Source organism: Fundulus heteroclitus, chromosome 4, assembly GCF_011125445.2.
Source record: "Fundulus heteroclitus isolate FHET01 chromosome 4, MU-UCD_Fhet_4.1, whole genome shotgun sequence".
NCBI classification, from domain to species: domain Eukaryota; kingdom Metazoa; phylum Chordata; class Actinopteri; order Cyprinodontiformes; family Fundulidae; genus Fundulus; species Fundulus heteroclitus.
The window spans coordinates 18,764,622-18,784,876 of record NC_046364.1 but is presented as its reverse complement, the minus strand read 5'-3'; the positions used below and the strand labels follow the sequence as shown (position 1 = coordinate 18,784,876).

The 20,255-nt window shown below is 40.1% G+C and overlaps 2 protein-coding genes across 5 annotated transcripts in view; one reads left to right on the top strand and one right to left on the bottom strand.

Annotated features, from left to right (window-relative positions):
* The first annotated feature begins 262 nt into the window (after window positions 1-262).
* On the top strand, window positions 263-4,639 carry dtwd1 (DTW domain containing 1). 4 transcript variants are annotated; one of them, XM_012877164.3, is made up of 5 exons: window positions 263-343; window positions 1,641-1,968; window positions 2,145-2,282; window positions 3,543-3,828; window positions 3,953-4,639. In XM_012877164.3, the coding sequence occupies exons 2-5, from the start codon at window positions 1,711-1,713 to the stop codon at window positions 4,180-4,182; spliced, it is 912 nt and encodes a 303-aa protein (XP_012732618.2). In that variant the 5' UTR covers window positions 263-343; window positions 1,641-1,710; the 3' UTR covers window positions 4,183-4,639. The 4 variants fall into 4 exon arrangements, with proteins under 4 accessions (XP_012732618.2, XP_021179551.2, XP_012732619.2 ...); XM_021323876.2 differs by lacking the exon at window positions 263-343 and adding an exon at window positions 389-557; XM_012877165.3 differs by lacking the exon at window positions 263-343 and adding an exon at window positions 1,056-1,157.
* Window positions 4,640-7,002: 2,363 nt separating this feature from the next.
* LOC105936358 (NAD(P) transhydrogenase, mitochondrial) overlaps window positions 7,003-20,255 on the bottom strand; it is a 21,894-nt gene continuing 8,641 nt past the window's right edge. Inside the window, exons 10-21 of the mRNA XM_012877149.3 lie at window positions 20,047-20,208; window positions 19,857-19,967; window positions 19,631-19,776; window positions 16,584-16,779; window positions 15,285-15,518; window positions 13,701-13,861; window positions 13,338-13,517; window positions 13,094-13,253; window positions 10,199-10,280; window positions 8,058-8,176; window positions 7,573-7,688; window positions 7,003-7,483 (exon numbers count right to left, since the gene is read on the bottom strand). Coding sequence (XP_012732603.1) covers window positions 7,337-7,483; window positions 7,573-7,688; window positions 8,058-8,176; window positions 10,199-10,280; window positions 13,094-13,253; window positions 13,338-13,517; window positions 13,701-13,861; window positions 15,285-15,518; window positions 16,584-16,779; window positions 19,631-19,776; window positions 19,857-19,967; window positions 20,047-20,208 — 1,814 coding nt within the window. The 3' untranslated portion in view covers window positions 7,003-7,336. The remainder of the gene's footprint in view (window positions 7,484-7,572; window positions 7,689-8,057; window positions 8,177-10,198; window positions 10,281-13,093; window positions 13,254-13,337; window positions 13,518-13,700; window positions 13,862-15,284; window positions 15,519-16,583; window positions 16,780-19,630; window positions 19,777-19,856; window positions 19,968-20,046; window positions 20,209-20,255) is intronic.

Below are 20,255 nucleotides of genomic sequence, written 5' to 3'. Positions count from 1 at the left end.
ATATATATATATATATATATATATATATATATATATATATATATATATATATATATATATATATATATATATATATATATATATATATATATATATATATATATCTATCATATATATATATATATATATATATATATATATATTGTGCTAAATTGCACAAATTAAACTATGTATATTGAAGAAAACTTTTGCGTTCCAACTTTTTGCTTGAAATGTCACCTTTGTTCCAGTGGGGGCGCTAAACCCGTCGAACTGCTCGATTGTTGCTTGGCAACGGAGTCCTTGTTTCTATTTCCGCCCCTCGGAGTAGCATTTCCGGTGTGTAGAGAAGACGTGCTTTCTGGTATGCGTCTTTGAGTTGTTTTGCTACGAGTTTAGCCTTAGAGGTGTCAACGGCGAATACTTTATAACCGCCTCTGTTTTGCGTTTATCTTGCTTAAATAGCTTTTAGCTTTTCAGTCCGCTAATGTTTACGGCCTGATCCGTAGATGGGAAGCTAACACAACAGTTAGCTTGACTGATTGATGTAGCTTCAGTGTGGGATAAGGAGGAAACACGTGTGTATTTTTGTCTGATCTGACTTTATACCGCGGAACAGTGTATTTATATGTGAACTGTTTTGTCGTCGGCTACACACGTTTGTCACTTCACTTACTTAAAGCTTTCTCACAGCAGCTAATGCTATAGCTACCCTCAGTTGAGTGTGTGTCAGCAGCTCAGCAACTGCCTCTTCAGCTGTTTTTTTTTTTTTTTTTTTCCCCTCACCATAACTTAGGTTCAGGATTTTACTCAAATATGAACATTTTAATCCGAATGAGACGATGTTGTAGATCTGAAGTGGAATATACTAAAGTTTCTGTTTATCTTGGAAATAATGAGAACATTAGTATTCATATTGAGGCACAAAGAATAGTTAAGATCTCCCAGTTGTTAGGTAACTTAGTAATTGTCACAACTTAGCCACAGTCTAATACTTTCTCTTCCAGCTAGAGATTCCAGCTTTGTAAATAATAATAATGATGATAAAACAGTAAAATATTAAATATGGCAGTCGAATACAATTGAACAGTCTGTTTTTTTCTTTTACCAGTGGTCAGTGCTAAAAAAGGAATGACTATCCACCAATCAAGCGTACCATCACTTCCTCCTGCCTAAAAGTGTGTTTATGTCCCTTTTGCCTTTTAATTATTTAACTTTATATTTAATTGCTGACATTTAGATAATTGTGATTGCGTCATGGCACATATAGTTATTAATCCCCTCTATTTCTGATATCCTGACACTTATTTTGCTCTGTAATGGCCAGTTTAAGTGTTCAAATCCAAGATTTTGACTTTTTAAAGAATTCAACAGAGGAAAATACAGTTTGGCAGGAGGCAGGTCATATGTGCCTCAAGGGAACGTTTTGGTATGAAAACAGATTTTGCTGACAGCCTTCATGATTGTATCATATTTCTTTAAGCAGTGACGGCCCACTCAGTTCAACTCATTTGTCTTTAGAAATTAATTTCCCCTTGAACTTTGTTGAGTAACTTCAAGCCTGATAAATGGTATTTTTATGTTACTCTGTCACTTTCTTTTTCTTACAGTTATTGTTCAGAGGCTAAGTCGTTGATTGATCTATTTATTTTTTTTGCCAGTTTTGTTCGATGATGATTGCAGAGTCAGCCGACTCCAACACAAATACAGCCACATCTAAAAAAAGCAACCATGAGCAGCCTGGATCATCACCAGCCAGTTTATCCCAGTTGCCGTGACAAACCCACAATCATCGGTGATTCATCAGACATCCGTGAGCTCGTCAAGCCGCCTCTCCAGGGGCTAAAATTGGCATCGCATGCGGTGCTGGATGCAGCCCAGCAAAGAGGCAGGTTGAAGTGCTCTAAATGCGGAGGATCCAGGATGTTCTTCTGCTACACATGCTGCTCATTAGTGGGTGTCAACATGCAAGAAATTCCCGTAATCAAGGTCAGGAAGACTTAAGAAATCCATTTAGTGTTCTTTTAACAGAGTCCCTCTGGAGCAGTTATTTTAAATCTAATGTTTCACAATGTGATTCAAAGGTTTTTTTTCGCAAGATCAAGGAATCCTGCTCATAGGGGATGAACTTGGCCTGATTCTCAACATTATTGTGTTGTGCTCAGCTTCCTGTGAAGATAGACATCATCAAGCATCCAAATGAGACGGACGGGAAGAGCACCGCAGTCCACGCCAAGATACTCGCACCCGGCGACGTCACGATGTATACCTACCCCTGCTTCCCTGACTTTGAAGACGACAAGGTTAGATGGGTTTCATTAAATCAGGGAATCGGTTTTACTAAATATTAAGAATTGTTAGCTATGTTTTCGTGCGCAAAATTACTTTGTCGGTTTGAGATGTGGTCGGATTGAAACAGAAAAATAATCTGAATACATTGTTTAAATGGACAAAAAACTCAAATAACCTAATCACATTGCGCGTTTACATGTACCACGTTTTATTCAGAAAAGAACCTCTCTGGTATTTGCAAAGGTGTCTGATTTCCTTAGAAACCACAGAGGAAGTAATACTTCGTCAATGCTGGTGGAAAAAACTACTAACTAGCTGGAAGTGTCTAATAAAACTTTTTGGATTAAGGGTCAGCATAAACCACCCGCCTCTTTCGAAGTCCAGTTTCATTTCAATTGAGCTTAATACATTCACTATATTCCACTTTGCATGTTTTTACTCTGATCCGCCCTTTATTCCAGTTACTAATGTCCATGTAAAGGTAGCTAGTGTGCAGGAATACTAGGCTCATTTGAAGATAACATAAACATTTATGGAGATCTTGCTTTGCAGATGGAAAAGTAAGTTCTACGTTAAAAGGACAGTTGCATTAAGTAGGGTTACTTTAGACCACTATGAGCCGCCAATATAGTTACGGTTGAAAACTCTCAGCATATTTACTTTGGTGAGACAGTGATAAGGAACTCAGTAAGCACAAAGAGCTTCTAAATGCCAGACCTGAGCTCTTCTCCTCAGACTCCAGTGAGTGTCTAGCCTGAGAGATGGAGACCTTCCTCTGTAGTCCACAGGAAACCCCTGAGGCTTTATAAAAGTATCACCAGAAGCCATGTGCTGCCATGGCTCTTAAATGGATTTGGCTTAACAGGCTTTTTCCATATTTGCTTCAACATTTGCTGCGGATAAAGTTTTAAATGCGTGCAGCTGGTTTTTAGTCATTTTTTTTTTATTCACTTTTTTTCTGTACTCTTGCATCTTATTTTGAAGAGCTAGTTTTAGATTTGCAGTTTTAAAAGCACGTGCATTAATTGTATCTGCTAACCTTAAATCGCTTTTATTCTCGCCTCTCTTTCACTCCGCCGAGTTGCACCCGTCTTTCTAATTCTTCCCTTCAGTCTCTGCAATATTTTTTTTTTCTATTTTAGGGCTTTAAAGGTTTATCTGTGGATTAGCGAATGTGCTGCAGAAATGGCAGATTTTAGAAACACCTTTTACTCTTGTGTAATGCTGACGTGAGGGTGACGCCATTCCACTCGTCTCTGGATTTTTTCCAGGTGGTGTTGGTGTTCCCAGGTCCAGGGGCTGTCTCAGTTCAAGACATGATCCAGTGTTTACGTGAAAGGAGAAACAACAGGTCGGAAGAGCCCTTTGATGAGCCCTCCGTAAAGAGGCTGAAAAGCGACGTCCAAGCTGCCACACGCACTCACAAAGAGCCACAGTCCGTGATCCCAGATGAACCAAATGGCTCAGAGTCAAAGGTACGCCCGTTACAGAGGGTGGTCTTCATCGACAGCACGTGGAACCAGACCAACAAGATCAGCACAGACGAAAGGCTGCAAGGTAATCAAAGAGTGCAGCTCTGCATGTGTTTTCTGACACCTAGGGAGTATCCCGGGTTACTTCTATTTTCTGTGCTCTCCTGCTTTTACACAATCTCAACTTTTCTTTTTCTTTTCTTTTCCAGGTTTGCTCCAGGTGGAACTGAAGACGAGAAAAACATGTTTCTGGCGGAGCCAGAAGGGCAAACCGGACACTTACCTTGCCACCATCGAGGCCATTTATTATTTCCTCAAAGACTTCCACCAGCACTGCCTGGGTCAGGAGTACGGTGGAGAATACGACAATCTCCTCTTTTTCTACTCCTACCTGCACTCACTGATTAACAAAGCTAAAACGTCTGCTGGAAAATGCTGATGAAAGAGCAAATTCAACTGCAAGCGAAGATTCACCCTTGTATATTTGATCTAATTCTCATGGCTTAAACTTTTTATTTTATTGGAAAGGCTGACATCACTGCATAACAATACGCAATAAAACACAGGCTTCAAGATTAAGGCATGCGAGTGTTTGAGTCAGTACATGTAAGATGTGTCATAGTGATCTGAAAAGGAAACAAAAATCAGTCAATAATAAGTAAAAACTCAAAGGGGCTTGTAATTAAAATTAGTTTTTCATTGTACAGGTGCAAGAAATATTGCAAACACCAGGACTTTCTGTATCAATCCTTCAAAAGTGTGATCTTCAAGATCATAATCACTGACAAAGTCCTTAGTTTGTTTTTTATGTCACTGTTAAACATGTGAAATGCCTCGATCACAAAACTTTCACGATGTTGTGGAAGATATATTAAAGTTTGGACGGCAGAAACTCAGCAGCGTTTTATTTATTTATTTTGAGTGTTTTTTTTTTTTTTTAAACAGCTATAATGTAAACTTGCCAAAGAACTGCAGAAAAAAAAGTTTGCAGTATGTTTGCAGATTTGGGTCCAGAGTATGAAAATAACACCACTGGCTTGAGACCCGGGGGGTCCCCTCTTTGCTCCTTACTGACGGTGCGGTTGTGTTGGAATATTCAGGCCATTACCTTCTGCGTGCTTTGAACCTCTGGGATGAGACTGAGCGGCTCTCACTCTGAGACCGTGGGGACCTGCTTCCAGGTTGAGATCAGTGTTTGCTGAAAGTGGATCAGTCTCAGATTTGTTGTCTTGCTCAGGAGTGATGGTAGGATAGAGCAGGAGATGGATATACAGACTGGAGCCTCGTCTGTTGTAATGCCAGGAATTACTGCAGAGACTAAACATCCCTTTTGACATGGGAACGTTTTGAAATGTCCCAGAAAGAGCTGGAGAGTGTTGTGAGGGAATCTTCCTCGCTGATTTCCTCCTGGACACGTTAACCCTGGGATCGGCTCTTGGACAAGCGACCAAACAACAGACAAAATACCATTATTTTAAAACACAAAGTGACATTTTTTATTTTCAGCTTTGGTACAAGAAGAACCATGTTTTAGGTCTGTTTGAGGCTGCATTTGAGAAGATAAACTTCTTTAGGAGGCTTCTCAGGTAGAGAGGCCCGGTTCCACACGCAGGACCTGAGTGTTTTGGTTTATTGGCTGAAGTGTTGCCTCCAAAAATACAGAGGAAACAGGTTGCTTTGGCTGTTTCGGGCACACCAAGTACGGTAGCTTTAATAGCATGTTGCAGCTGAGCCACGTTGAACTCCTGGCCTTTAACTACACTTTACCATAGGGCTGCAAGACGGTAAAGAATCCTGCAATGGCCATATTATTGTTAAATATCACCATGACAATATCAGTTGTGATAAATCTCCGTTCAATATTCCTTTTAACTTTTGCCCTTATGATTCGTACAAATGGGGACGCAACGATATGAAAACTCGGGCCGATACCAGTATCCGATATTAATATTGCTGTTATAGCTGATAACCAGTATTTTACATAAATATGTTTCCCTTCCCTTTGGACACCATAAACAATGCACACACTTCTCTGCTTCAGTTAAACGCCCCACAATCCCACACTGCCTCCCTGCCACATGCCCAAACAACACCTTTCCAAAAAACATACACAAACGGCCACAGGGTAAAAATTAACCTCGGCTAATAACATCTGCCCAGGTTTACTTAAAGGACAGATGCCGACGTGTTAAAAAGTGACCGACGTTGGCCGATACCGACATTAATGCTAATATATCTGCAGTCTCTTGTCCACACCTGCTGTGGAACTCCCGCTACATTTGGTTTGGGAATGTGTTGTCCACATGCATGCAAGTTTATGGCCTCATCTGAGTTTAATTAGAATCAGACAAAGGTTAGAAGCGTGTGCTTTGATGCATAAATGGGGGGTATGGTTGTAATTTATTCAGTTTCAAACATATCACACATTTTCTTCCTCTCGTATGTGCCGTAGTCCTCAGAAAAGATAAATCCAAATTAGTCAGAATCAGTACCGGGAAAATCATGAGTGGATTGTCTATAATATTTAGCATCTCTGGAACCGTCATCTGTGTTTAAGTGAGGTGTGGGAATCTACTGCAGTGAGACTCGACAACAAGCAGGTGAAATATGTATAGTTAAGGCTAAAAGTATTCACACTTCTGACAAAAGTAATATTAATGTTTTTTGAGTAACAACTGACAGTAAAACTGTGGAGGGAGAGAAAGATTTGGCTGATGGCAGCGAGGCTTTAAAGACTTGGATCCCATCATGTCGAAATTGGCATCGCATCCAGAAGTAAATATTATATTTTGGACCTGTCAAAATTTATAAAACAATTATTTGTATACTATATATTTATCTTCAGAAAAATGTATACTTTTAGACCTGTCCAAGGTGTATGCCGCCTCTTGCCCATTGACAGCTGGAGATAGGCACCAGCACCCCTTGCGACCCCAACAGGGCTATAGACGTGTTAGAAAATTGATGTATGGATGGATACTTTTATTTTGCACCGTTCTAGATGTGCTGTGGATGTATTATCTTTGGAAAAAAATCGTTTTTGATGAAAAAAATTGTAGCTATGAACTTTTAAACACACACAAGTTGTTGATGAAATAATAAGTCTTGCTGGAGTAAATGGTGCAAATGTTCCTTTTCATTTACACCTTAAGCAGCTAAAAATCGTGAAATTTTCTCAAACATGGAGAGTTGTAGAATCTGTTTTTCACTGTATCGTCATAGTTTGTTTTTGCTCTTGAAAGAAAAACACTTTCTGACACATTTGAATGTTTTATTTACAATTCAGAACACATTAGTCCATGACTTTTGCATTTCCCTCATTTTTTAAACAACCCTAAGAATTTTAGGCACCCAGGCTTGAGAACACACTGTCATATATACACATAGTATACTTGTGTGTGTGCTCTTTTTAACGTTTGCGCTCATTGGATTTGCAGCAATACCCGTGAAATGGCAATTAAAAGGTATCATGCTTTGTTCTTTGCAGATCAAATAAACTTCCAAAAAAATACCCAGATCCTTAAATCATTTACTGAGAGAACAGATTGTGTGGATTTAATTTTATACAGAAAAAAAAAATAGATTTGTTGTAACTAGTAGTAGACCTCTCTGATCTTTGCTTGCAGTGCATCACATGTTTTCTTGGCATCTCCCAGCAACATCGATGTATTGGGTTTGTAGAAAATAGGGTTGTCCACTGCTGCGTAGCCCACTCCCAGTGTGCGCTTCATCACTATAACCTGCAGGTAGGTAGAGTACAAAATAAGTCGATTCTGTAGTAAGACGCTACGTATCCAGTTGGAATTTGCAAAAGCATTTCCAAACAAACCTGTTTGGACTTCCACACTTCCAGAACAGGCATCCCAGCAATTATAGAGTTGGGATCTTCCTGCGCAGCAGAGTTCACCGTGTCATTCGCTCCGATGACCAGCGTCAAGTCCGTCTCTGTGGGTCCCCAACATTCACACGTTTAGTCACAAGACGCAGGGAGACTAAAGCTCCACCCCCATGCCCATCTCGCTCTGTCATAAACAAGAACCATGTGTCCTAGACAGCATGCCGGTTGCTAAGAAAACACTAAATGTTGTCCGAATCACATGGCATGTCTGGATATTCGCACACACACGCACACACACACACGCACACACACATGCACGGCAGCTGCAAGTGTAACTGGAAATGTGGACGTGTTTAATACACAAAGGCTGATACCGTAATTTTATCCTATGCCGCCCTGCCAAAGCGATAACCATGTTTCAATAAATATTACATTTCTGTCTTCATAATTTATTTATTTTTTTTAAAAGGCTTTGCCTGGAAAGTCGTCATTGATCTCGTCCATCTCCAGGACCACGTCATAGGGAACGCCAGCTTCAGCCAGGAGGACGTTCAGTTGACCGGGCATCCGTCCAGCCACTGGGTGGATACCAAACCTGTCAGGGACATAGATCAAAACGGGATGATCAGCCGCCCTCCTGCTATTTCTGGGAATAAAATCCACTTGTCTCTTTGAACAGAGCGCATGTACCGATAGACGGAGGCTGTAAAGAAAGAATTATTCACGTCTTTTGTGCATAGAAGCAAAGCCGTCCCTCGTTTATATTTTGCTTGCCATATATAATGGCTAAATATATTTGTAATTTCTTTTAAAAAAAACACTTCATTTTTGGGGGGGCCTCTTCTTCCATCCTCCTATTGTGCCCCTTTCCTAATTTTTAGTGCACATATCTCACAATCTGCAGTTATGCTCAAGGACTTGCTTAAATAAAAAAAAATAAAAAAAACATTGAAAAGATTTCAGAAAGCCTGGAGAATTACAGCACCATAAAAAAATAGTTCAGACCCATAGGGTTTTCACATCTTGTTGTGACAAACACACACGTCAGTAGATTTTATTGGGATTTTTGTTTGATGGACCAACACAAAGTGCTGCACACTGACTTTTTCACTGGGAAGGAAAATGATGGATGGTTTTTAATTTCCGCTTACAAATTAAAATCTGAAAAGTTCAAACCCCCTTTGATCTCACTCTCCTAAATAAAATCGACTGACTTCAGAAGTAACGTATTCGGCAAATAAATCTACATGTGGGTTATTGACGGCAGTATTTTTCAAGGAGAACATCTATCAGAGAAGCTGCCAAGAGGCCCATGGAAACTCTGGAGTATCTGAAGAGGTTCACAGCTCCGGCTGGACGATCCGCTGACAGGACAAACTGGACCTTTACGGAGCAGTAGCAAGAAGAAAGCCATTATTGAAAGAAATCCATATTCCTGTTTGCAGTTTGGTGCTCTGGTCAGATGAGACAAAAATTTATTTTGCTGGCTTACAAGCAGAACACAGCTATAAAAACTATTACACCACGTCACCCTGAACACACCGTCCCCATGTTTCCAGCTTCGTTCTAGAAAGGATGCTTTTCTTTAGCGCTGGCTGGGAAGCTAGTTAGAGTTGATGAGAAGATGGATGGAGCTAAACACAGGGACTTCCTGAAAATATGTTCAAGGGAGCAACAGATGCAGAGATGCAGAGCCAGGTTCAGCTTCCAGCAAAAACAAAAACCCTAAAATTATGGCCATAATGTAACATCTAGATAAAATCCAAAGGTGCACAAGGTCTTGAATCGCAAACTGCATTTTATTATCAAGGTGTACAAGACTGTAATCTCAACAGACCGCAAATGGGTGAGACATTTGGTGATATATATTTGAAGTGCCATGCATACAAATTCTGCATTTCTATAATAGGTTTCCCTTACAGGAAAGACTTTCAGTGCACTTGGTGCCCACTCTTTATGTTTATGTGTGATGTATTCTTAGTAGCTGAGATGCAAAGTGATGGAGACATTGTGATGCAGGAAAATAAATAATATAGTCACAAAACATTGTCAGTATTCAACAATGGTGTCTCAATTAAATGTTTTTTTTTTTCTGATATTGCGTTGCACTGATCCAAATATATTAATGAGCCAAAATGGCCCAGTCAAAGCGCAAACCTATATCCATTTGAAAATTTGTGATAAGACCTGAAAAATGATTTTGGCTGACACTCTCTCCATCCAGTCATAGTTTAAAGTTGTTGCTTTTTTCCACAAGAAAACTGGCAAAAATCTCAATGTCTAGATGTGCACCGACGGAAAGACGGTTCTACAACTTGTTGACTCTAGGAGACTGAATATAATTGCATACGACACCTAATACCATACACAGGTTTCCTTCCACCTCACAGTTATGCTCTACTTTGTATTGATCTCTCCCATAAAATCCCAATAAAACGTGGTCATAGTGTGAAAAAAATCTAAAGATGTTTCATGGGTATGAATACTTTTGCAAGGGCGTGTATGAGATCAAAATCACTGTAAAAGATTGGAGGAAAACTGGACTTGTTGGAAGGAAGGGTAAAGTGATTAGCAGGGATTATAAAGGAAGTAGCGCTACAGGAGCAGCAGAGCTCACCTCACAGTCTTGCCTTGTTCTCTCAACATTTTCACCATGTCTGCTATTGGGTACTGGGCTTTGGCTGCACACAGACCCCAGCCTAAACAAAAGAAAATGATAAAACATCAGTTAGGAAATTGAATCCTTAAGCGCTACTTGCCTAGATGTTAGACAACCCTCCCCTCCCTCCTCCTTTGTGACTATCATCCAAAAGCATTTCAATTTTTAGATTTGAGTTCTTGGTGCATATCAGAGCTATTGTTCATCACTAAATAGAAACACAATAATCCAAAACCATCAGCCGTCTGTTCTTTATTAATTTTGCACTCCCCTCTGTATCGTCTTCCATCACAAGCGACTCCTTCTTATTTCAGTCCATGAAATTCAATCGTCTGAGACCCGTTTCTCTGAGAAATGTCAGCATATGCGCGCTGCTTTTGGGACCCCTGCGTGCAAAGAACCGCTTTGCCTGAGTCCGCGTTACCCCTGTTTAACTCTGGCGGTCAGGTCCCTAACAGAATTTAGCATTACTCCTCGTTGAGTTTTTCTTTTCTTTTCTTTTTTTTTTTTTTGGCTTCGTTTTTTTTGTTCTGAAGGCAGTCACTCATGACCTGTACAGTAATTCCCCAGACAGCCGGAGCCTTCTGTTTCCTCGCTGGCCCTTCTTTGTTGTTGACACGGAGGAGTCTCGAGCCTGGACTCGACTTTTCCCGGTTTCTGTAATCAAACCAGCGTGTTGGACCACACAGCTGTCCTCGCGTTGGTCCGGGGCCATTTGGGAACAACAACAAGACGCGTATCCAAGATTTTTCAGAATGGTTGCTCGAGCTCGGCCTGCTAAACAACAACTCATTTGTTAGACAAATCTGGCTTTCTTTTGTTGAAAATGAGAAAAATATGATCTGGTAATTATTTCAGCAATAATCTTTCAATGTTGGATGACAGATAATCCCAGGATCATTAGTAAGTGCACTGCTCCCTCTTCTGGTCCCTGATCTTTCCTTTTGTTTGGCCCACAGATTAATTAATCACCACTATTAGTCACAGTCATGGTTGTTTCCAAAGGATTCCAGATTTTTTTTCATAACGGCTGTTTGGACGCACCTTTTGGCAGACCGGTCAGGCTAAACCTTTTTTTTCTTTCTTTTTTGTCAGGTAAAGTTAGTGAAACAAAAGGCAGATGTTATTACAGAGCCAGACTGTCTGAAGAGGATTCACTCTCTTCAGTCAAGATATCATCCCACACTGCAGCTGTGCCCCCACCTGTAGCTGGGTTCAAAGCTCGACGCTGGTGTTTCCCAAAAGTTCTTGTCCTTTTATGGAATGCTGCGATGTGGTAACATCTGTTTCGAGCTAATTCTTCCACAAAAAAAGTCCAAAAGAAGCAGAACCACCCCCACATATGGAATATGCAATAGATCTGAGCTCTTCCAAAAGGAGAGTTTTGTGAATATTTCGTTTCTCCACTACACGCTACTGATGGCGTTTAAACGTCTTACCCTCAATTTTGGCACGATCCTTGATGTCAGTTTGGTGAGTCGGTTTGTGTAATAGTGTTTAAAAAAATAAGCAAACAACTAATTAAAGCGAAATAAATGGCCAGTTAACCATGGCTCTGTCATCATGAGTTTATAATAACAACAATTATTTGCAGCTTCATTGGCAACAAAATTGTTTCTTAAGTGAAACTGTGTGTCTCTTATCTGTATGATCAAATGAACCAAAATACGATTTGAGCCTTCTGGCTTGCTCTTAATCTCTGATTGGTGCTTTAGGCCTTAATCAGTAAAGATACAGTCTCCTCCACAATTAGTGAAACTCCTGCTACATATGTGTAAAAAGAGTTAAAGGACATTATATATTTTTATTGAAGTGGTAAAATTTCTCGCTGATTTAGAACAACCCTAACCTTTTATTTGATCGCATTTATTCAGAGGGAAAAACTCACACATTGAGAAAAGAATAATGTTTTATAAAAACAAAAAACTCAGTGACACTCAATGGTTATTCTATAATAAATATTATTGAGGCATTCTTTAACTGTTTAAATCGATTTAAGTGTATGTAAATTTGCAATAAGCATTTCATTCATCGTTTCCCTTGGGTGCAAATATGATTTGAACAGAAAAGACATTTCTCTTTAGCCCTCTAGTCACATATAAAGCGCCTTATAATCAAGCTCCATCATACATCAAAAATCATATTGCTCCATAAGTTCCTACAGCACTTCGCTCTCAGACTGCAGGTCTACCAGTGGTTCCTAGAGTCTCTAAAACTAGAACGGCTTATCAGGCTCATCTCCTGTGGAATCAACTCCCAGTTTTAGTCAGTGAGGCCGAAACCTGTCTACTTTTAAAACTAGGCTTAAAACTTTCTTTTTTGACAAAGCTTATAGTTAGAGTGGCTTGGGTTACCCTGAGCTATCTCTATAGTTATGCTGCAATAGGCTCAGGGTGCTGGAGGATCTATCTTTTTCACTCTGGTACATTCTCCTACTACTCTCATATTGTGCATTATTTTCTGTTATTGCAACTTTTTAACTTTATGTATTCTCTGTTTTCTTCTGTCCATAGTAGTAACATATGGCCCAGCACTTTGCTTAGCACTGATACCATCTTGGTGACAGCTACAGCTTTGAACAACTTCACATTCTTTTGTTCATAGATTTTCAATATGGGATGAAAAAGATCAATGTCTGAAGTGTTTTTATCCATTTTAACTAGTACAGCCAATAAGTGAGGGGATGAATGTATTGTCTTTGCAACTAAGGATGTAAATAAATGATATAAAGTAATTTCAGACTATTTTTCACCTAATTCTTTTAAAATTAGCTGCTATTAAAGCACACTGGATAGTCATCAGACGGTCCTCAGAAGTACCAAACTCTCTGGTGAGACTCGTTTATTAGCCCACCTGGTGTGATGATGACTGAGTTGGCTTCTTTAATTATGTCGATGGTTTGGTCCACGTTGACCTCGGTGTGGGTGCCAACAATCTCCATGGGCTTTCCGCCCAGTGTGGAGGTGGTGCCGTACCCTCCCAGGATCACATTGGGCAACGAGCGGTTCATGGCCTTGGGTAGAAGAAAGGACTCCCTCTCAGATCGATCCGGTGTCGTGATTCATGTGTGCAGTCCAAACCAAACAGACGTACTCACCACGCACATGATGTATGACAGGATGGCGCCAGAGGAGCCGATCAGGGCTCCTACAATCGTCATGAGGTTGTTGTCGAGAAGAAACCCTTCAGCGCAGAGCGCCCATCCTGAGTAGCTGTTCAACACAGTGATGACCACCGGCATGTCGGCTCCACCGATAGCTGCTGTGAGCGTTACACCCTGAAAGAGGACGCAAAAGTTTTACAAACCTTTGTAGCGCTCACTTTTGATAAAAACGCTGCCAAAAGTAGATTTTTGATGTCAGAGTTTAAACATATTTGCCATCTAAAAAAGTGAAGCATCAAACGCCAATAGCAATACCAAACTAAAATCTGATCCAGTGAAATATTCCTTAAATCTCACCATGACAGCTGAAAGCCCGGACACTCCCATCAGACATCCCATCCCAGTACTATAGCTGGAACTGAGCATGAAGGGCACCATGCCTCCCATGGATGCCGTCATCAGAGCAGCGTTCAACATGTGTCGACCAGGCAGCAGCAGGGGAGCAGAGTTCAGGATGCCTGCAAGCGGAGAACATTTATTTTAAAATGCCAGAAATGATTGTCACTCATTTGTAGGGATAATTGACAACATGAAGCAGAAAGTGCAATTTTCTCCTAATTAGTTTCAAGCGACCCCTTTGGAGATCCAGATGTCTCTGCGGAGGACTCTAATTTGATACAAGACAACAACGACTAATCCTGCAACCACAGGCATAGAGCCACTGCCCAGTGCCCAATAAATCACATATTACCAGAATGTTTCTCAGAACGTCGTTCCCCTTGATCAGACGCACCACATTTTAAATGAAAGGCTGCTGATGCATACACACAAAGCCGCAGCCCTGGCCCGGATTTCACTACGAATGTTTGGTTTTAACCACTCGCAGGAGACAATCAGCGCGAGCCGATGTAAAGCTCAGTGGGTTTAAAGTGTCTAGGAAGGTTGCAGTCACTAGAAATGAAAAGCTGGTAGAGACATGTCTATAAAAACTTGTAGCTGTGATTGCAGTGAAACTTATTTCTACAGAGTATTGACTCATGGAGCTGAAGCTTTCATGTAACCCTTTTAAAACCTTTACTTGCACTTAACTAAGGGTGAAAATCATGCATCATTTCCCTTACAATTTACAGCTTTGCACGGAATTTGTGTTAATTATTAATATCAAAATACATTGAGCTTTTTGGTTAAAGTATCACAAAATGTGGAATAATTCAAGGGATGTGAACATTTCTGCAAGGCATTGTGTATACATCATATACATATTCAATAATTTAAAATATTTTCAAAAAGTAAATTTATTTCACTAACTTAGCTAATAATTTAAAATATTTTAAAAAAGTAAATTTATTTCACTAACTTAGGTAAACACATTATAAAGGTTAATTTATTCACAGACTGTTGTTTTAAAGCTCTGATTTCTGTTGGAAATGACTTTTTTTTTTTTTAATGAAAGCACATTTAAGATTAGATTATTACATCAAACAAAGCAAAATATACATTTTTGATACAGAAATGTGGGCCTAATGAAAAGTGTGTTTAATACTTGCCTAAAGGTTGCTATTTTCAAAGGGTACTTTTAATCTGACAAAAGAAAAACTGTTATTTAGACCCAAAAACCTCAGTTAGCCTAGAAGCTTTGGTTATGGTGCTTCAAAAACTTCTTAGCTTGCGACCAACAATAAACACGGTCATCATGGCAAAGAAAAATATGCTTTATTAGCATTAATGACAGTTTTTTTTTATATAATTATGGGGGAAATAATGCACATTTTAAATTTGGGGCGTCCAGAGGCAAGCTTGGCACGCCCCTACAAAGTGTTTCACATCTCACAGAGGGCTCCCAGACTCTGAACTTCAGATTGCATTGCTTCTCATAAGCACAGCAACTCCATGAACTTCAAACCTGCAGAAGGTGAAAAGGTTTTGGTTAGCAGCTCCAACCTTGAAGCTTTCCGTAAGCCACCAGAGAGCCGCTGAAAGTGACGCCTCCGATGTAGGTGCCCAGATAGGCCACTGTCTTCAGAACGCCTGCAGCCGGGTGAGTTTCCAGGTGAGGGAACTCGATCATGTACTCGGCCACACAGGTGAGGACAGCGGCGAGCCCCACCAGGCTGTGGAAGGCGGCCACCAGCTGTGGCAGGTCTGTGATCTCAATGCGCTTGGCAATGGTGAGGCCTGCAGTTGAGATGGGATTTTCCAGCATTGGGAAGGAAAAGGAAGAAACAAATCACACGTATCACAATTTAAATAGCTTCTGTCCAAACTCTATTTATTAATTTTATAGTAATAGCTACCTGTTAATCATGCTCAAAATTCTGTCTATAGCAATAGCCACCTGTACATATATTCATAGTACATGTAAACTCTGTTATAATAATCATCTGTATATTATGCTATTGTACATATCTGTAAAACTCTATTCATAGTAATATCCACCTGTATATTATATTCGGTACATATCCAGCTGTAAGTTCACAGTTTAGTTTAGTTTAGTTTAGTTTAGTTTGTTTAGTTCACAATACTAGTTATCCATATATTATACTCATAGGACAAATCTATGAGTAAAATTCTGTCTATAATAGTATACATCTCTATATTTATTCAGTAATTACATTATATTTCTGTATAATATGATTGATTTTGACTTTGTAAAGTGCCTCAAGATGACATGTTTCATGAATTGGCGCTATATAAATAAAATTTAATTGACTTGAATTAATAACCCATGTCCTGTACATACGGAACCATTGTTTATCCTGCATTTGCTGCTATCGCACTTCTGGTTAGACCTGAACTGCATTTCGTTGCCTTGTACCTGTAACTGTGTAATGACAATAAAGTTGAATCTAATCTAACCATCTAAAGTCCCAGCATGCTGGATTAAACAAGAAGCAGACCAGTCATGCACTTTAAGTGAAGGCAATACTTATCAAAAATGTAAAAAGAGCTCATGATTATGAGGCAAACTACTGTTTTCTGTTACAAGGCCAGCTGTTCAAAGCTAACTAAAATGGATTAAAATCTGATTAAAATATCATTACCATTGTACTTTGTCAGAACGTGTGATATAATGAGTGAAACCCCTTTCAAAGACTGAATCTATCTTCCCCAGTAAAACCATTGATTGCAAAGCTTTTTCTATGTGCCCTAGGTAGCGGGCAGCCATACTATATTAGTCAATGCCAGAGCTATTTCAGCGCCAGAGAAAGAATATTGCAACACAGCAGGGCACACACATACCCAGGGTCCCCCCAGTGGCCATGGCTAAAGACATCTGGGACAGGAGCTCTGGTGAGGGTTTGAGGGCACCGATGGTGGCAGCAAGGCCTCCTGCCACTCCCATCATGCCCAGGGTGTTCCCCAAACGGGACGTGCTCTGGGTGGAGAGGCCTGCCAGCGCACCCACACAACACAAGCCGGAGCCCAGGTACATCATCTGAGGGATTTGAAGCAGCAAAACAAAATACAGTCAAGTCACGGAATATACAGTGGAGTACATCTCAAACATCCATATTGTTTTTTCAATAAATAGATATATAATGTGCCTTTTGATGTCGGATTTCAAACTATATGTCAGGGGCAACCCAATAAATCGTATGCTCTTGAGATTTTTTAAGACAGAAAGAATGATCAGAAGATCCAAGAAGCATCAGTCACTCGCAGAGAGTTTCACAAGGTCCCGGAATCAGCAAGTTCACTTTTTCCATGTAAAACAAATAGTAAATCCTTGTCCTCTATGCAGGCTCACTACAAGGCTCAACCCCTGAAGAAAACATTCATGTTTGCTGCAGAACATTTGGAACAGCCAATACTCGGCAAAAATACTCGGCTGCAGCTTGGTCAGATAAAAGCATAACTGAACTCTGGTTGCAGACATCACAATTGGATTTTTTCAGGAAAACAATTAGCCCAAAAACCACAAAGAAATGAGTAGCGTTCAATAAAGGTACAAGAATTGCCCAGTTAATGAAATCTCTGAAAAGAACAGAAGACTTGAGTCCTTGATATACCATAAGTAGGCATGCGCTTTATTACATAAACCTAACTGGACTTGTTTTGACTTTATTATGTTATTGATATGAAATTCAAACCAACTGAATCAGTTGTCTTGATTGGAAATTTGGTTACAGCTAAACATGTTGAACTGTTGGATTGTGTTTTGTCTTATTGGGTAATCCTTACATTGTTTTTAAAGCTTTCAATATTTATTTGATTGTTTTGGTCTTTATTCCGATTAAAAACAACCAATTTATCAGGTTTGTGTCAAAAATAAAGTTGCACTGAGTAAATTTCACATTAATCAGAGACCTGTAAAGCACTTCAGAAATGAATCTTTAAAATCACTATTGAAGCGAGCATTTTCCGCCGCCATAGCTAATTCTCTTCAATGTCATATTTTTAAAATGTGCTGTAAATTCATCTTATTACTTCATGTTCTTTCTCTGTTTTTTCTCTTCGTAGTAGCTACATCTTGCCCGGGGTTCTGTTTAGCCCTGACAACATCCTGCTGGGGACTTTGGCTGAGCTCCTGCTGGACTTATGGGCCTCAAAGTTTTTCTCCCCTAGATAAAGCTGCTGAAGGAGCTTGTGCTTAAATTAACTTTGTGCTTTTCTCACACACAGAAAGTATTCCTGGAGCAGTGATTCTGTGTTCTGGGTCTGTGCTCTGTCTTCTCAAACCCCCAGTCGTCGTGGCAGATGGCCGTTCACACTAAGCCGGGTTCTGCTGCAGGTTTCTTCCCTTCAAAGGGAAGTTTTCCTCTCCACCGTTACTACAGGCATACTCTGTACGAGGGATTGCTGCAAAGTCAACGACAATGCAAGCACCTGTCCACCGTGGCTGCCTGCTGATGCAGGAGTGAATGCTGCAAGTAAACAGCTCAATGCAATCTGCTGGGTTTGCTGTTGGTTAAACTATTTGAACAATAACCTGAACTTGACTTGGAATCTGTCTGTGTGGTTCGCTTGAATTTAGTTTCTTTAAGTGTCTCTTTGTGAACTGAAGCTATATTAATAAACCGAGTTGAACTGAATTCCATGATTTATAGAATGGAGCATAGCCTCCCTTCCATGGGTTTATTTATCTATTCATAGAAATATCATATTTTTTGTGCCATTTTTAAAAGGAATAAATTGAAGTATAAATCCACATGTTCTGACGCAAATACATGATTCAGTTTCAAAACTACTTAGTCCTTTTTTTTCCTCCATTTACACTGTTGCATTAAAACTTGATTTTTGCACTGCACAACCACAAAAGAACAACAACATCAACAAATTGTATTTTTTTCAGTTCCATTACTGGGGCTGGATAAAAGAGCTGCTCTTCATCTAGATTCGCTTTTACATGTGTGCTTTGTGTGTTTTTTAAACTTCTTGTTTTAACTTTGTCTACATTCATCTGTTGGACCTGAAAATGAAACACCAGATAGTGTTGTTCTGATGCACAGCATTTTTAAATTCAGTTCCTCTCTTAAATTATATTCTCAGCTCTCTCTAAAAAAAATGGTATCTTGATTCTGTGTGCAAGTAAATAAATTCTTGCTTTGAATAATATTTGTACTGCTCCAGAATGAATCAGATCCCGACATTTTCTAAGTCCAGCACTATTTATTTTTCCGTGAGCCCCTTTCTGCATTGTATATATTGTTTGTATGTTACTGTTGCACGTGTTTCCCCACACCTCTACATGGATCAAATACGCAAAGTCAATGCGTAGCGTATTGAATGTAACTCTTTAGTAATAAAAAATAACCTCTTCAAATGTGAAGTAATTAATTTGAAATTTCCCTCTGGGATTATTAAAGTATGTCTGAGTCTGAGTCTGAGTCTGATGTGACAATTTGGGCCGATATTGATATCCGATATTAATATTGTTGTTATGTCCGATAACCGATATTTACTAATGTGTGTGTTTGCATGCATTTATGTTTCTGTGATGGTCAAATTTTGTACAAGTTTTGACTGAAAACTATGTGAACAAGTTTTTAAATACGGGTTATAGCCTAGACACACTGCTTTTTTCATTTCTGCTTAATTTAAAAACGGCAAAAACCGCATGACCAACCCCTTCCCCTCCTGAAACAAAGGCACAAAGGGCAACTAGATGGAAATAAACATCGGTTGTTAATACTGGCCCAGTTTTACTCATCAGACCAACACCAGTATGTCAAAAGATGATTAACATCGGCCGATACCAATGTTAATGCCAATATATCTCTTACCGCATGAATTCAACAGGTAATGAAGGAAATAAAGGGGAGAAAGGTTGACGAATGTCCCATCACCTGTTCTATGTTGTATCCAGCAGCCACCGAAGCTCCGTATCCTCCAACAAATGCAGCCGCAGGCATCATATAAAGGTAATTGTATTCAGGTGGATCAGTGGGACGTTTGAACATGTCCAGCATTCTCTGGGTGATAAGGAAACCACCTGCAAAAACAAACCCGCATTTAGCTAAAACAGGTAATAAATCATGTTCTCTGCCATAATGTTCACGACGACTGTCAGACCAGCAATGTTGATTGAGGAAACAAAGGCAGCGGCCAGGGCGAGACTCTCAGGCAGGCTGGAGGGTGTGAGACCTCCGCCCATCAGCACCAGACCTCCTACGGCGGTCAGACCTGAGAGGCAGAGCGGCCAGCGTGAAAAAGCCGAGCAGAGAACCACCCGAAGAACCGGACGGTACGCCGACCCCCTGACCTGAGATAGCGTTGGTGACAGACATGAGAGGCGAGTGCAGAGCGGGGGTCACCCCCCACACGGTGTGGTATCCCACAATCCCAGCCAAGCCGAACGTCGTGACCATCTGAGTGAAGGCGGCGTTGGGGGAGATGATGCCCAGAGCCAGACAGGTGGACACACCTGTGAAAAAAGACGCACAGCGGAGCAGATTTGTTATGATTCTATGA

Bases quoted from the DNA above. Each gene is read 5' to 3' on its own strand.
- dtwd1 (XM_012877164.3), top strand. From the start codon at position 1,711: ATGAGCAGCCTGGATCATCACCAGCCAGTTTATCCCAGTTGCCGTGAC. The intron at 1,969-2,144 runs GTCAGGAAGACT...TGTTGTGCTCAG, and splicing joins AAGAAATTCCCGTAATCAAG to CTTCCTGTGAAGATAGACAT. The intron at 3,829-3,952 runs GTAATCAAAGAG...TTTCTTTTCCAG, and splicing joins CACAGACGAAAGGCTGCAAG to GTTTGCTCCAGGTGGAACTG.